This window comes from Centrocercus urophasianus, unplaced genomic scaffold (assembly GCF_019232065.1).
Source record: "Centrocercus urophasianus isolate 14NV4802_14NV808 unplaced genomic scaffold, USGS_Curo_1.0 seq_22, whole genome shotgun sequence".
Lineage (NCBI taxonomy): Eukaryota > Metazoa > Chordata > Aves > Galliformes > Phasianidae > Centrocercus > Centrocercus urophasianus.
The window spans coordinates 16917317-16933452 of NW_024884778.1; the positions used below are offsets into that span (position 1 = coordinate 16917317).

The 16136-nt window shown below is 49.6% G+C and overlaps 1 protein-coding gene across 1 annotated transcript in view; it reads left to right on the forward strand.

Annotated features, from left to right (window-relative positions):
- The first annotated feature begins 2 nt into the window (after positions 1 to 2).
- RNF123 (ring finger protein 123) overlaps positions 3 to 16136 on the forward strand; it is a 41990-nt gene continuing 25856 nt past the window's right edge. The window contains exons 1-23 of the mRNA XM_042823796.1: positions 3 to 45; positions 253 to 337; positions 2563 to 2642; positions 3483 to 3580; positions 4085 to 4139; positions 4445 to 4530; positions 4939 to 5025; positions 5533 to 5600; positions 6507 to 6632; positions 7309 to 7423; positions 8196 to 8300; positions 8437 to 8562; positions 9159 to 9251; positions 9423 to 9496; positions 9972 to 10089; positions 10480 to 10579; positions 11033 to 11094; positions 11914 to 11985; positions 12523 to 12643; positions 13383 to 13484; positions 14658 to 14764; positions 15222 to 15420; positions 15947 to 16092. Of these exons, the coding sequence (XP_042679730.1) occupies positions 3 to 45; positions 253 to 337; positions 2563 to 2642; positions 3483 to 3580; positions 4085 to 4139; positions 4445 to 4530; positions 4939 to 5025; positions 5533 to 5600; positions 6507 to 6632; positions 7309 to 7423; positions 8196 to 8300; positions 8437 to 8562; positions 9159 to 9251; positions 9423 to 9496; positions 9972 to 10089; positions 10480 to 10579; positions 11033 to 11094; positions 11914 to 11985; positions 12523 to 12643; positions 13383 to 13484; positions 14658 to 14764; positions 15222 to 15420; positions 15947 to 16092 (2268 nt within the window). The remainder of the gene's footprint in view (positions 46 to 252; positions 338 to 2562; positions 2643 to 3482; positions 3581 to 4084; positions 4140 to 4444; positions 4531 to 4938; positions 5026 to 5532; positions 5601 to 6506; positions 6633 to 7308; positions 7424 to 8195; positions 8301 to 8436; positions 8563 to 9158; positions 9252 to 9422; positions 9497 to 9971; positions 10090 to 10479; positions 10580 to 11032; positions 11095 to 11913; positions 11986 to 12522; positions 12644 to 13382; positions 13485 to 14657; positions 14765 to 15221; positions 15421 to 15946; positions 16093 to 16136) is intronic.

Genomic DNA, 16136 nt, shown 5'->3' on the forward strand with positions numbered 1-16136 from the left:
AGATGTCGTCTCCCCCTGGGGAACCACTGGTAGCCAGAACCACTGGTAGCCTCCCCTCTTGCAGAAATGCACTTGCTCCACGTTGCTGGGCTGTAGGGCTGTTAGTGAAGAGAGTGAGAAGGTAAATAACTTCTTGGAGCTCCGTCTTCCCCTGTGTTGGTCTGCAAACCTTGTTGCTTGTACTCGAAATTAATGCTTTGATTTCTAACTCTCTGAGCTTCTTTTTCTCTCTCTTTTTTTTTTTCCCACAAGGGATTGTGAACAGCAGGCTACTGAATGACTATCTGCATCGGGTCTTCTCCAGTGCTGATGGGAACCAGCCTGCAGCTGCTTACAGGTATGGGACTCCTTAGTCTCTAGATGGCAGCGATGCTGCGTCAGTCCCCTGCATGTAAAACCCCATATAGAAGGTCACGAGGCAATATTTCTGAAATAAATAGGCAGGTATGCATTGCCCTTCTCATTCCTGTTCCCTCTCTGCTTGTGAAGAAGTGCAAAATGCACAGGTTTTAGCTAGTGAAAAGTATGTCATCAGTGCCCAGTAAATTGAATGCAAGGCTGCTACTTGTACATTGAAGACCAAATGCTTCTCAGGCAGTGGAACTGTCAGTCCTTTTCTTGTTAGGAGTCACCAAAGGAAAAGGAACACGAAATTGCTGTACAGTGTCTTTTTCCATCTCTTTGCTTTCATTTCTCCTTGTAGTCCAGCAGCTTGTAGCTTTGGATGAGAGGAAGGTGCTTTGCATTTTAATGTTTTGGCAGAGGCAAGTCAGCTGGGTGCAGAGCAGGTCCAGGTGTTGCAGAGAGGCAGGTGCCTGGCTGCTGCTGGGTGGGCAGTGCTGCAGAGTGGGCTGGGGTCATGTTCTGCAGCCATACTTAGTAGTGCCAGCTCAAATGTGAGCCTGTGGCTGCTAAAAATAGCTCTGGGTTCTCTGTGTGCTTGATGAGCTGAGGTTCTTGTGGGGGAGGTGACGTGGGTTGTGTTACTTGGCCACAAGCTCTCCTGCCAACATGCCTTGGTTGTTCCAGTGCCCAGTGTTCCAGTTTTGCTTGTCGGTACTGCTGACTTCTTTGCCTGGCAAGCACAGAACTGATAGTTGGTTGGATCGGTCCCTCTGTTTGCAGCTCCCTCCCAGTCTTCTCCCTGGACTTGGTAGAAAGCCCAGTAGCAGTCAGATTGGTCTCGAAAATAGTATTTACTCCATGAGAGCAACTTCTAAGGTGTGCTATGTTGTCTTTTGGGGAGCTCGTTGTAAACCTCTCTGGCTGTCTTCTCTCCATCTGTCTCGTGCTCTTCTGCCCCTTTCCTGCACTCCTTCTCCATGCTAGCTGCTGATACAGCTGCTTTGCTGAAGCCACTCTCTCCTGCCAATCCAAAGCTGCTTCTTTGGTTCTGCTTCTGTGCATTTTCACATCCATTGGACTTTCAGAATGTCTCTCACCACTGCTTCAAAAAGCGCCTGGTCCCGAAGGATTGGAATGGTTGTTCCACAGATGAGTGGAAATGGGAGCCAGGATACGAAAAGCCAGCAATTCTCACAGTAACAAAGGGAAATCACGATGGTCCCACAAACACAACACAAGCAGTGCTGTTCTGTTAATCTTTGGGAAGTTTTAAAAGGAAAAGAGCATGAAATGACAAAGTTTGCTGCTATTACAAAGTGAAGTAGTGAAAGGGGAGCAGCCCCAACTCTACACATAAAGTAGTGGGGTCTGGGCTGATTTCTGCTGCATAGGAATGAATGGGAGATGAACTCTTCAGTAAGTTAGGAAAAAAAAGCAGATGGAAAGTAAATGATTGTTAGCAAAAGGATTCTGGAAAAGGAAAGTCATTATGCCACAGAATGAATTTGTGGTCAACCCTCATCTTGATTAGCTTGCTGTGGTTGCACCAGCTCCAAAAGGCTATCTTGGAGCTGTGGAGAAGAAGGGTAAGAGCAACAGCCACAAGTCTGGAAGGTCTGCTGTACAAGGAATAACTAAGTGAGCCAATCTCAAGATGAGAGAACTGAGAGGGTCTGTGTGGAAGGTCTCTGCAGTGGTAGACTGGAGGGTGTTGGCGAGGCATTTTACTTTATTACACAAAGTGTGAAGACAGAATGTTTTTGGCTGTTCTCATGGCGATGATGCTGGGCGAGCTTGACCTCTGTCTGAGCTGCTGCAGCTGCTGATACGATCTTCCTTCTGGTTTTGTATTATGAAGTACTTGGGAAAAGAACTAAATCCTGTCCTGTGCTGTGTTTGTATGATGCCAGCCTCAGCAATGTCCCAGTCTTTACTTATTGCCAGTACAGGCTGGCAAAATACTCCTCAGCAGGCTGAAGACTGAAGGATCCTCTGTTAACTGCTTCATTTGTTCGCACCTGTTTGATTCTTGGTTCGTCCATCGCACCGGGATGCTGGTCAGCAAATTCCTCAGATCCATGACAAGAAACTCAGATCGACAGAGCTTCCTGGTTCGTGTGTCAACATGACCCCATGCTGACACGGGTCCAGACTGAAACGCTTTAAAACTTGAAGGCAGAGCTTTCTGAAGTGCTCCTGTGTGTGTTTATTCCCTAGAAAGCACCTGACGTTCCAGAACCTGCAGGAGCACCTCGACCGGTTGCTAGCAGAGGAGAATGGCTCTGAAGACAGCCAAGGTAGGAGGCACAAGATGCCTGCAGTCTGTGTTTGTGCTGTCTGACTGGGGGGGACAAGTAATGTCATGCAACACAGTTCCCTGAGTAAGCAGTTTTCTGCCATCTTGTGCTCTAATTTATTGTCCCTGTTCATCCTGCCTGCCAGCAGCCCATCAGACAGCCCTCAAGCAGGTCTGCTTGTTGATGGAGGAGGCCAGTTTCCAGGTGGCAATGCCTGAAAAAGCGGCTTTGGGGCAGTAGTTGGATATATTTCAATGATAGCGACGTGCAGAGCCTTTGCCATGACCAGCTGTGAGGAGTGCTGTCCTCACTGGAAATCATAGAAGCCTGCAGATGATTTCTGTCCATGGGTCTCTGCTGTGGATGTCTGGTTAGGGCCTCAGCCTGTTGCCTCTGTTCTTGCTAGCATCTGTTTCCCTGAACCAGGTAGGAAGTGGCAGGATGCATCCTGGCTCTTCTCCTACAAAGCATTTTTCTTGCAGACCACAGGCAGAGCTTGCCCTCAGTTATGTGATACGCTGGCCAAACGTTTGGCTCAGAGTTTGACCTTTGAACTTTGCAGAGAAAAAATTTTCAGATGACATGAAGGCTTCATAAATGAAGCCTTTATCATTTATGACCTGACTGCTGCTTAGCTCAGGCCTAGGCTGTTGCTGTGCAAGCTTCCTTTTAGATCTCATGGGTGTCCTGAAGTTCTTTCCTGAAGTTCTCACGGTCTGATGTGTGTAACACTGAGTGCAGAATTCAGGTACCATTGCAGTCTATCTGGCAACTCTTCAGAGCTACCTTTAAATCCTGCACATCTTTTTCTAACAAGTTATCTGCAACTCTCTGTTTCAGATCAGTTGACAGAGGGCCGGCTCGGTCCCTCTACTGTGGTGCTGGACCACACGAGTGGCTTTGAGGGGCTCCTGCTGGTTGATGATGACTTACTTGGGGTGAGTGTGATGCTGGCTGCTGCAGGAAATGGGCTTGTGAGACTAAAAGCTCTCAGTTTGTTTGTCATGGCAGGTCCCTTTCACTGCCTTTGTAGTGTGTTGTTAAATGGAATGTACTCAAAAAGCTGAGGAGTCCTGGAGGAAATGATCTCTCCTGGGAAAAGGTCTAGCAGTACCCCCAAGTCTTAGCAAGCTCTGAGTGGAGCTGCAAGGGTGGGGAAGTGTTACGCTGGCCCAAAGGCTCACAGAAGAGCTTGGCTAAGCAAGAGGAGGGAATGGCAAAAACTTTTCTGTCCCTCCCTCCAGTGGCTGCCTCTTCCTTCCTTTCTTATCATGTTGTTTAACAGTGAGAACAAGCTGAGGCCAGGCTGTGCTGCTGTACTTTTTCCTTTCTCCTTTGTCTCTGTCAGTTTCCTGCTGGTTTGCCAGCTGATATTCTTCACTACACTTTGGGTTTGAGGCCTTATTGCCTAACTTTGTAAAATCTTCTGTTTATTGGTCCAGGTGATTGGCCACAGTAACTTTGGCTCTATCAGGGCCACAACGTGCGTGTACAAAGGTAAGAAGATAAGTGGGTGATGCTTTGGTTAAGATCCCAGGAAGAACGCATGGAGAGCACAGGAAATCTTGCCTATGTTGCAGTTCCAAAGCTCTGTCTTCCCAAATTCACCCACTGGTTTTTCAGGAAGTCAGGAGGGTGGAGAATTGTGTGGTGCCCAAGTGAAGAGCTGGGAGGGGAGTCCTGGGGATGTTGCAAATACGCTTTGTGCGCCAGGTTATTTTCTATGGGAACTGCATCACATTCTACTCCTCTAACAGTGAGTCAAGTGGCACGGATTTACTGTGTGGTCTCTCTTTTTTCAGGGAAATGGATTTATGAGGTGCTTATCTCCTCCCAGGGACTCATGCAGATTGGCTGGTGTACTCTCAACTGCAGATTTAATCAGGAGGTAGTGTAACTTGGCTGCTCGGTGTTCCTCCTCTTTGCCTGGGGGAGGCAGGCCCAGGCCAGCTCTTGTCAGGCACTGGGTGGGATGTTTGGTGCTGGGAAGGTTTGCCATCTGCAGGGTCTCACTATCTTGTCACTGCAGCACTTGAGAGGGAGGGTGACAAACATCCTGGGGGGCTGCTTTGACAGGGATTTGGAGGTGTAATGTAGCAGTGCTCTTTTTCTAACCCAAATGTTAGTAGGGAACGGAGACAAAGATTGACTGACTCAAATACACGGTCAAGCAGACCATGTCTGCTGTCAGCTGTGCTCCCTGTCTGCCAGTCTCCCCGTTGAAGCTGCTCTTGCAATGAGAGGGATCCTTTGTGCTTGTCCACATCTGAGTCTCCTCTTTGATCCTGTGATGCAGGAAGGAGTTGGAGATACTCCAGATTCCTATGCGTATGATGGCAATAGGGTGCGCAAGTGGAACGTGACCACTACCAACTATGGCAAAGTGAGTACTGTCCTTCCGGGAAGGGAAAAGAAAGCAGGTGTCTCCTGCTCACTGGATTCTGCTGGGCCCTGTGGAAAACATTTGATTTGTGCTTGCAGCTTCAGTCTGCTCCTGGGGAGGCTGTGTGCCAGCACTGATTTGTACTTGAGGGATGCTGGGCACCCTGTGTGGGTGCTTTGTTTGGCAGCCCGGCAGATTGATTCCCAGCACGGTGCTGCTGGTGATGTCTGAAAGGCTCTGGTTCTTTGTAACGCATCATAGGATGATGCAGTGTTGGGATAAGCATTCCTCTGATCCTATGTGTGTTCCTAGTGCTCAAAGGAAAAAAGAAAATCCTATCCAGAGGCTTCCAGAAGTGTCTGAAAATGCAGTGTGAGCTGCTGGCAGAAGGAGCTGCCACTCCTTCTTCCCTGAATCATAAGGGACTGATTGGCCTTACAGTCCTTCTTCTGATGTGGGAACTTGCTGGGTATGTGTCTAACATATTTTTTTCTCCTTTTAATGCAGTCTTGGGCTGCAGGAGACATCGTCAGCTGTCTGATAGACCTTGAGGAAGGCACTATTGCTTTCTGCCTGTAAGCATCTTTGCCCAGTTCCCTGTTCTGTGAATGGCTGCATATAAGCTACATGTTTCCTCGTTGCTCAGCAGGTTGCTGATCCCTCTTTCTTCCTCCTCCCCTTTATGTTCCTTGTTAGCTCCAGCCTCTGCTTTTCTTCTTGTTTTGAGAAGCCATCTAAGTGAGCTTTGGAGTCTCCTAAGTTTGGGTGAGAGCAGTTGTTAGAAGAGTGCTCAAGCTCCTAAATAGCTGTAAAGTTTGCTGGGATTTTGAAGGAGAAGGCACATGTTGGGATGCTTAATACTAAAGTTGGCTGAGCCCCACTGGTTGCTCTCATGGCAAGTGTAGACATTGCCTGTGCTACAGTTGGAGGGAAATGTGATAAATGTGATAAATCTCCAGCCTCCATCTCCACTGGACAGTGAGCAATGGCCAACCTGAGTACGAATTGTTCCCAGGCCCAAAACTACAGCCTGAGACAAGTCAGCTGGAATGAAAAACTCTCAGATGCTGCCATCATCTTTCAGAGAAGAGTGGACTAAGACCATTATCCTTCTATTTCTATCAGTGTCAAGTGGATGAGGCCATAAGTGCCACCTGCCTTTAAAATGTCCTGGTAATCACACACCTTGTAAGGATTTGGGTTGCCCTTGGAGCTGAGCAGGGCTCTTCGTACTGTGCTGAGTCCAATGCCTTTCCATGCCATTCTATGCAGATGATAATTCGGCTGTGATTCCCAGGGTAGTTGCTGAGCAGCGCTGTGGTGTTCGCACATCTGCCAGGTTACAGGTGTTTAGAAGTAGGAATGACTGTGATGTCTGTGTTGGCAGGTCGCTGAGAGGGGAGTGCAGACACATGAATTGCCTGCTGGACCACAAAACCCTTTGACTGTGGCTAAAGTCTTGTGGGCTTTTCTTCTTTCAGAAACGGCATCTCTCTAGGAACTGCTTTTGATAACATCACGAGAGGTGCTGGAATGGCTTACTTCCCTGCCATCAGTCTCTCGTTCAAAGAGTCTGTTGCTTTTAACTTTGGAAGCCGTCCACTTCGATATCCTTTGGTTGTGGGGAGAGGAGATCTGAAGGGAGAAGAGCCTGCCCTGAGACCATCTATGGAGGCTATGGAGTATCTGTGTCTGAGTGCAGTTCACTTTCTTCTCTTAGCACTTCTGCTCAGAGCAGGATCAAGGAGAGAAGAAGCAGACATCCCTCAGCTGGACCACAGCTGCAGGGCCCACAGTCACCTTTGCTGGCACTAGCAGTTGCTGAAATTGAGTTTACTTTGAGCTCTGAATCAACAGCTAATGCTTCAAGCCAGGAGCTGACTGTTTCCAGGCATTCAGATCCTAGAAAATCTCACTTTCCAGACCTGGAAACCCTTCTGTGCTTCTGAACCTCTTGGCTTTGGGTCTGTTCAATCTCTCAGCCGTGCAGGACCGCTAGCATAGCAGAAGCGTTGCATGCTGCCTTTCTGTGTGAAAGCTGAGACCTGCAGCAGTCCTGAATGTGCCCCTTGATAGCTGTCATGGAGGCTCCTTTCTGATCAGAAGCAGTGAGGGAAGTATTTGGTACCCGCAGTGTCGAGGAGAAGATCTCATGGCTTGTCATGCACTCAGAAGTGCACTTTGCCTTGAACTCTAACGTAGGCGTGCATACCATAAAACACTTTGCTCAGATAAAGAAGTCCTGAACGAATCTGATTGCATTTTACCTTAACACTTGCCCACTTATCCAGTGGAAGGCTACCGCCCCTTGCAAGACCCTCCTGTTGCAGACCTCGTGAAGGCTCGCAGGCTGCTGGGCTTCCTGAAGAATGTGATCCATATCGGGATCGATGTGACGGTAGGCGATGTTGCTGGGTGGCTCTGGGACATCGTGCCAGGAGATGTGGTTCTGCACTGTGAACGTGCTCGGATTTTTCCTGACACCTACGTGCTTTTACATGGGGGCATAACATCTCTGGCCTTTGATTTGCAAAATGGGATTCCTAATAGTTCCACCCTAAGGCTTCAGTTAGATCGTACTGGGCCTTGTTGCCCTCAGTCCCACAAAGTTTCCTTCCAAGAGATGATGTTTGTTGGGTTCAGAATTCCTGCACTTGGTTTTGCAGCCTTGAAAGAGATTGGTTTGCAGGACATTCTCCTGATGTCCTGGTGCAGTGACGGGGTCACGCTCTCTGCCATGAGAACTGTTTTGGTTGTACCCACGTTCAGTACAAACCAGTCTTTTTTTCCTCGAGGGTGAGAGATGCTCTGTTCATGCCCAAAGCATGAGGAATGCTCTCTGCTATAGCCTCAGTTTACTTGGAAGCCCCGTTCACTTGTTGACCTCCTCTGCAGAGATTCCCATTTGCAAGTAATGACGTGCACTCAGAAAATGAGTTTTCATTTGGAAAAACAGATTGTCAAGGTGCACACATGTGACTGATACTGACACGTGGACAGCACTACAGCTCTATGGAGGCATGAGCTGCTGCTCTGCCTCCTGAATTGCCACGTTCAAGCTTTTTAGCCCAATTCTAGCAAGCAGTGGCTGCTCCAGGCCCTTGGTACACTCAGTGCAGAGGTGGACTGGGCAGGCACCAAGCTGTGTTTTTCTGGGTTTGTCATTGCAGGAGGGGAAGCTGGTGGAGAAGGATGCATCCATGTGGCAGCTGCAGGGAGAACCCACAGTGCTGATTACATTGGCCCACATCTTCAATTATTTCTCCCCTCTTATGGTGAGTTTTGCCTGCTCATTGCAAGCTTCTGTAGGTATCTGGTTTCGTGCTGGCAAAGGGATGTAAATCAAGCTTCAGTCTTTGCTGGGAAGTGATTCTGTCTTGGAAGGCTGTCGACTTGCCTGTCTTCCTGCAGTGCAAGGTGTACCTGGTGGAAGATGTGCTCATGACCTTCCTGTTGAGCATCCTGGAGCGAGGAGGGGCAGTGGAGGCCCATCCCCTTATTCAGCAGCTGCTGGATCTCATGTGGCTTCTCATGGAGGTGAGTTGTTAGAGTGCTGTGAGGTGCTTAGAATAGGAGCATGCACTGGAACGTGCTGGTAGTGATCAACTTCTCTGCCTTCTTGGTGACGAGATCCCGTTTTGCGATAGACACTCTTCTTCCTGAGATTATCTTTCTGACCAAGTGAAGCCAAATCAGCTTGCTGGTGGGGGTGCCAAGATTGTAGAAGAGACAGCATTTGTCCCACTAGTTGGCTGTCAGTTGGACTCAACAAGGCAGTTCCTCCACCATCACATTTAACAAGAGTAGCTTGTCTTTCCCTTCTGGATTGATTCTGCCAGGGCTGAGGTTTGGGGGCTGTAGGGAGGGGTGACTCAGCTCAGCCAAATAGGACCTGGGTCTTTGGCTTGTCCACTGGGTTGGTTTTACTTGCACAGAAGCTTATTCCCCTGTAATAAAGTGGTAGCAGCAACCACTGCTCACACTCTCCTGTTGAGTAAGGTGAGCAAATGCTGTGGGTTCAGAGTGCCTGTGTTTTCAATACAGAAGTAAATGCTGCATCCTTCCAAAGCTGCACTGTGGGAACAATAGCTGTTCCTGACATCATCCCGTTGCTGTTGTTTCTTGTTTTCTAGGAATATGAAGTGCACGAGTGCCTCAAGCAGCTACTGATGTCACTGCTGCGGGCCTACAGGTTCTCTCCTATCATCCCAGACCTAGGATTACAAGTGAGTTGCACTTCTGAGTCTCCAGGAATCTGTGACTAGCCAGCTTCCGTTATGTTCCCTTGTCCAAAGGTCCCTAATGTTTTGGATTATCTGCAGTTATTTGATCTAGCAGTGGCAGTTCTGTCCCACTGTACCTCTGTAGATGAGTCAGTTTTGCTTCTCGTTTCCTAGATTCACTACCTCCGGCTCACCATTGCAGTCTTGAAGCATGAGAAATCCAGGAAATATCTCCTCAGCAATGTTCTGTATCCTTTGTGCCTCCTCAGTTCTCTGTTCTCCCTGCCCTCAATAATGCAGCCAAGGAGACTGCAAGGATTAGCAGAGCCCAGGAGGCAGAAGCCACCCCATCTTTGAGAGGTCGTTTCTCACTTCTCAAGTCTCCTCAGTTTGCCTGACACCATTCTCTGCAAAGTCCTGCTTTGAGGAGCAGGAAGCAGTGCCATGAGGGTCACATCTTTGTTTGTACCTGACCCGCTTCTCTGATGTCCTTAGGCATTAGGGCAGACCACTGCTCTAACTCCTTTCAGAGCTGACTAACTGCCGTGCCAGCATTTGGGCTGCTCCTGTGCTGAGTGCAAGAGGCTTCTCCCAGGAGAAGGAGGCTCTGGATTTGGCAGAGCTTTGAGTGGTTTTGGAGAGGGGTCTCTTACTACAGCTCTGAAAACAAACCCCATCCCTTCTCTGCCACAGCTTCTTGTGCTTCCTTTAACTTTGCTGCAGCTTTGATGTGCTCCGTTCAGTTGTGTTCTTCTACATTAAGAGCCCGCTGCGTGTGGAGGAGGCTGGTTTGCAGGAGCTCATTCCCACCACGTGGTGGCCAAACCGCTTCACCAAGGAGGTGAGTCGGGGCACATCTGCTAAGGAGACCAAAGGATCTCGGTAGCCTGTGGGCCCTTTAACAAGGGGAAACCCAGCAGAGCTGTGTGGAAGCTGTGCCCCTCTGCTGCCCTGTCGTCTCCTGTTAGAGTGTGTGTCTCTGGGCTGGGGAGGTGACAGTTTTCCATGGCATCAGATTTGGAAGGGGACCTCACAGAGCCAAAGAAGTTGCAGATAGGCTTGAGTGTTCTTAGAAGACCTCCTGCCCTGATTTGTTACAAGGCCAAGGAGGGCCAGTTAGGTTTGCCTGTGTCCACACACTCATGCCTTGTTTCAGTGAGTTTCTTCTGCTTTGGCAGGATGCTGCCCCATGCTATGTACTCCTCCTAATCTCTGTCTGTTCCTCAACCAGGGCAAGGAGAGTAAGGAGGTGAAGGAGGAGAGTGCTGAGGAAAGACTGAGGCGGCGGGCGTATGAAAGAGGCTGCCAGCGGCTCAAGAAGCGCATTGAAGGTCTGTGAGGAAGGAGAGAGATTGCCAAGATCCCATTCTTTGTGTGCAGCCAGAGAGATCAACCCATGAGCTGTTTCCAAATCGCCTTCCAGACCTGACATGCAGCTGTATTCCCATCACAAAGGCTGCACTGCAGAGGCAGAGGCCAGCCATGGCCACTGTCACCTGGTGGATGGGTTCAAGTGTTGGGTCTGCCCACATATGCAGCACTCTGCCAGGCATTGTGAGCAAAGCAAAACCCACCTTTAGGGGCATTGTTTATCAGCTGGGGATGGATTTATTGCTGGGTGGAGAAGGAGAAAATTATCCCAGTGATGGGGCTAGCATTCTGCTGGACCTGGTTCTTTGCGCTGGGGTGGTGGTCTTTCTCCTGATGGCACTGATGGAGTTAGCACAGGCAGTTGCTTTCCAGTTGTTACTGTCCAGTAGCAAACTGCTGTGTCCCTGTTTTAGTGGTGGAAGGGCTCCAGGTTCAAATTCTGAAGCTGCTGCTGAACAACAAGGACAGAGGAGGGGTAAGCACTCTGGATTTTTTGCTACGTTATCTCTGCATCCCAGGACTTGTAAGGTACAGAAGTGCAGCTGTGGAGACGTTCTGTCCTCAGAAACAGTTCACTAATTGATTCAGTAAGGCAGGCTGAACTGCAGAAACATGTTTTGGGCTCTGTTTAAAGGGGTATCATGGAATCACAGAATCATAGATAGTCTCAGATGCTTTGCCAGTGTTGAGTGATGACATGAGCCGCACCTGGGCCAGCCTTGTGTTTCTGTTGAACTAGGCAGACACAGTCTGACTGCAGTACATTCTACCCTCACAATTAATACTAATTCCAGAGAGAAAAGAAATGGCAGGCGTGTGAGTGTGTGCCTCCACAGAGCAGGTGGAGGATGTTCAGCTGCATAAAGCTGTGCATCTTCTGGCTGTCATCAGAGCATCCCAGTATGGGCCTCAGAAGACACAACACAGCAGAGCAGTGGCCCACAGGCTGCTCATGGGTGCTCCAGCAATGGTGGTAGCTGGGTCAACTGCTTTCTCTTGCTGAATGTAGTTCCCAAGCATATACAGCTCTGTTTCTCAGCAGCTTTGGACCCCACGAGGACTCAGGCATTGCTGCAGGCCCAGACCTTGTTGCAGATGTTCTGGGTACCTACTGATGTAGTGTAATGCTGCAGATCTGCCTAATTAATATGGAAAAATATACAGAGTCCCTCTACCTTACGTGCCTGAAGCCCAGATGCGTCCCATGAGCAAACATGACAGAGATGGACAGTTAATGCCTTTCTCTGGGAGTTCCTTTCCCTGTGAGTTCACCAGCTGCTTTTCCTCCTGCCAGGGGGAAGCATCCAGATACATCTTCCTGAACAAATTCCGCAAGTTTCTTCAGGAAAATGCTAGCAATAGAGGGGTAAGTCAGAGGGACAGCCTTCCCACAGGCCTCACCTGAAGAGCTCTCTGGTACCTTTGGGGTGGGAGCTCTTGCCCTTTTGGCTGAGCTGCTTCCAGCAGATGAGCAATTGATACCTAGATAGAGCATCCTCTTCACCACCTGGGTGAGGACCGCTGTTCTGGCCTTGGCTCAGGCTGATGGCCTGCAGCTAAGGAAGGTGGGGATATTATCATTATTGCAGGAAGCCCTTTCCTCACCAGCCTCTCTGCGTTAACAAGCAGCCCACCTTCAGAGGCAGAGCACGTGGTATCCATCCTCCCCTGTCACACCAGCTTGTTACTGTAGGGCCAGAGGTTTTACAGAGGTGGAAGCAGCTAGGTGCCATCAGCGCTGGGCTCCATCCGGGTGCTGGAAACCAGAGGTGCTTTTTGCAGACGGGTGCATGTGCTTTCAGCAGGACTGAGAACAGGAAGCTTCTGCCTGGCCCACGTGGCCACCAGAACTAAGAAGCACCTTCACAGCTGCCCTAATGCTGAACTCTCATTGTTGCCCTAGAACTTGACTGTGTTGTGCCCACCAGAGTACATGGTGTGCTTCCTGCACCGGCTCATTGCTGCCCTGCGTTTCTTCTGGGATGGCCACAAGGCGAAGGCACCTGCTGCGCTAAGCAGCGAAGGTAAGGCCTGGAGGAGAAGCTAGCAGGACACTTCTGTGTTTGGGACAGGGTTTGTTTCCTGGCACTGCTCTCCAGGATGCTGAAAGCTTTGTTTCTCATGGGTGCTGATGCCTTCTCTGCCCTGAGCCTGTAGATCCTGGGAAATTCCTATCTGCAGATCTAATCCCATTAACACCCAGACCTATTCTGGACAATTTGAGACTTGCAAAAGAATATCTATATTGTGATCTGATAGTTAAAGTAAAGGGAAATGTATTTGCCAGTTTTCACATGGATTTGGGATTAAGGAGGAACCAAATCAATGGCCGTTGCTTTCCCACTCTTACTCCCAGCTTTATCTGTCTCTTTGCTTACTTTTGGCTTACTCTTTCTTCAGATTCATTGAGTGCTTTACAGTACCCTGTGGGATGTAGTGGACTCCAGCTCAGGTTAGAGTAGATAGGTGAGAGCTGAAGACTTTACAAAGGATCTGGTTTTCCCCAGTGACTGGGACTGGACGGGATGAAGGGCTGGAAGCCTTGTTGCCTCCTGCTTTGATGTGCATCCAGTGCTTGCTCTGTTATGGAAGTTACCTCTACCTCTATGGCTTGTGTTCTTGGAACAACAGAAGCAGTCACTTGGTGCAGCACCAGCCTGGGCCCTGGGCTCTGTCTTAGGACTTACCTGTTGGTGTTAATGTATGTGTGGGGGTCCTGTGTATGGATCTGATGGGACAAACAAGTTTCCTTATCTACTTCAGAGGCATATGTCCCTCCCCAACTTTTCTATAATGGGAAGGTGGATTATTTTGACCTTCAGCGACTCGGAGGTCTTCTGTCTCACCTCAAGAAGACTCTGAAAGGTAAGTGCTCTGACTTCCAGAAGCTTTACCACAGGTCCTGGCTGAAGTTCACCTCGGAGATATCCCAAGGAGGGAGCTGTGGGTAATGACATGTGATTAAATGTAAGGAGAGGAGACTTGAATTTTGATTTGATGCAAGTTACTCTAGAGAGGGCAGCATCCCTCTGGGGTGGAGTGTCCTTTAAGTTAACAGCTTTTTATATCTGTGATTTGGACACTAATTTGTCTTCTCCTAATTGCAGGCTCCATTCTGAGTGGTCAGTTGGAAACTTTTTTTCTGAACTCCTGTCCTGATTTTCTTGATGTGCTTTTATTCTCTGCCCCAAACTCATTATGGTGGACGGTGGGGACAGTGGAGAGGTGCTGAGCAGAGTCTCATTCCCTCTCTGTGTCAGGGTAACCCCAGGTACCCTGGTATTAGCTTTGCCATTTGCCCTGGTGAATCTGCCACTCCAGCCCCCCTTGCTGCAGCTGCACAACATGCCAGATCTGCAGATGTAAGATGGGAGTCCAACTCAAGCAGTCCCACAAGGATTCCGCTTCTGCCTATGGCAGGAAGGGAGCTTGGGAATACCTGCTGGGGAAGTGCTCTTGCTGCATCACAGCCAAGGGCTGTGTCAAAGCCTGCACACTCCTACACAGCTGGGTATAAGAGATACCCAGGTTTGACTTGCTGTACCACTCCAGGCAAGCAGTAGCAACAGCCCCAGGTTCTTTCTGGACCGCTTTAAACCCAGGACTATGGACAAGAAAGCATGTTCAGGCTTTGTACAGCATAGCCATCTGACAGCCTTCCTCTGGGCTGTGAAGGGACCTGCAGTCTTAGTGATCTGGGGACATAATCATGGGGCAGCAAATTGGAGGATTGGAGGCTCAGCAGGTGGTCTCAGGCCCTGAAATAACTTCCCTGTCTCTGGCCCTGTTCATTGCCTCCTGGTTCTTTGGTTGTTCAGTTTGTTGCTGGTAGGGATAGCAACAGAAAGGAGCAATATCTGTCATTATTTGGTATCCACTCTGTAGGGAGAGATGAGCTGGGGGGAAGTGAGCCTGTTCTGATGCAGCATCCAACCTCGCTGGCTGCTTCTCTACTGCTGAGAAGCAGGAAAGAGAATGAACCTAGGGCTATGACAGGTAACTTGTGCATTCACAGCTGCTCCGGTGTGCTCTTTGCAGATGACCTGGCTGCAAAAGCCAATGTCCTAATTGACCCTGCGGAGCTGCAGGCAGTGACTATGGATGATCTGGATGAAGATGAGGAATCAGCAACATCAGCAGCACAGGTGAGCCACTGGTGCTGGGCAGCAAGCTTAACCTCTGGCTTGTTTAGGGGGAAAGCAGTGTCTGGTCCAGCACTGTAACCAGCCTGTGGGCAGCCAGGTTAACAACTTGTGGCAGATCACCAAGGACCTAGGTGCTCCAAGTCTGAGCAGCCAAATTTTCTCTGCACTGTAACTATCCCTTGATCTGAATGTGGCCCTCTCCTCTGTGAAAACTCTTGATGCTTACTTTTAAAGGAGGGCATGGCAGCTGTAGGCACAGCAGCTTCTTGCTGTGCAGATCTGCTGCTCGTGCCTGACAAGTGACCCAGCTGAAGGAACACACATCAGCTAACTGAGCATCATCTCCTTTTCCAGTAGTCCTTGTGCATCTGTACCAAAACCCCTGCAGGGAAAAAAAGGAGCCATAGCGAGCAGCATAACAGCTATAACAACTTCTTCTCCCTTAATTTCTTCTCAGTCTCAGCGTCCCTCTGCCACCCTAGCCATTGGTGGAGCTCTTGCCAGACCTGGCTGGCTCAGCTCTCCCACCCTGGGCCGTGCCAACCGTTTCCTCAGCACAGCGGCCGTCAGCCTGATGAACCCACGGCGACCTCTTGGTACCCTTGAGAAGGTCAAAGTACGCACTCTAAGTGTGGAACAGCGTACAGAGGAGGACAGTGAGTACTTCTGCATGCTAGCATGGCCCAGCTGGTCCCTGGGAGAGCAGCCTCTACAGCTCCCCCTGCTCTTGAGAGGAAAGCAATCTGTTTACTTCCAGCATTGCTCCTTCCCTTTCCCAGGGCATGCTGAGACCCACAAAGTCCACAGTTAACCTCTTTGCTATCCTGAGCATAACACTCTTGATGTTCTTGCACTCTGTATGCAAGGAGGTGCTGCCTCAGCTCCTGTAAGAATAGCATGACTTGGCAGGAAGGTAGTTTGGAGGCAGCGCTGTAGTTGTTGCTCCCTTGGTGGGGCCAGGCAAAGTCTCTGAAAGGTGCTTCAGTCTGTTAGAGCAGATCTGGCAGGTCAACTTGATGCACACAGCGAGGTGGGACGGCGTTTGTGTGTCTAGGGAAGGAGCGGTGTGTTGCAGATATACTGCAGGGTTCTGGTCATTGGCTTGAGAGAGGCGCAGGCAGGAGCTGTGGTGCCAAAATGCCTTGTTGAGAACTTCTCTCCTGTCTTGGGGATGGATTGCAGTTGAAGGCAGCAATGGAAATGAGGGTCTCTTACTGGGGAGACCTCCAGAGGAGCCAGACCAGCCCATCACAGAGAACTCCCTCCTGGAAGTCCTGGATGGGATAGTGATGATGTACAACCTCAGTGTCCACCAGCAGCTTGGGAAGGTAAGCAGCACGTGCTTTGCAGGCATCCATTCTCCCAGTCTCTG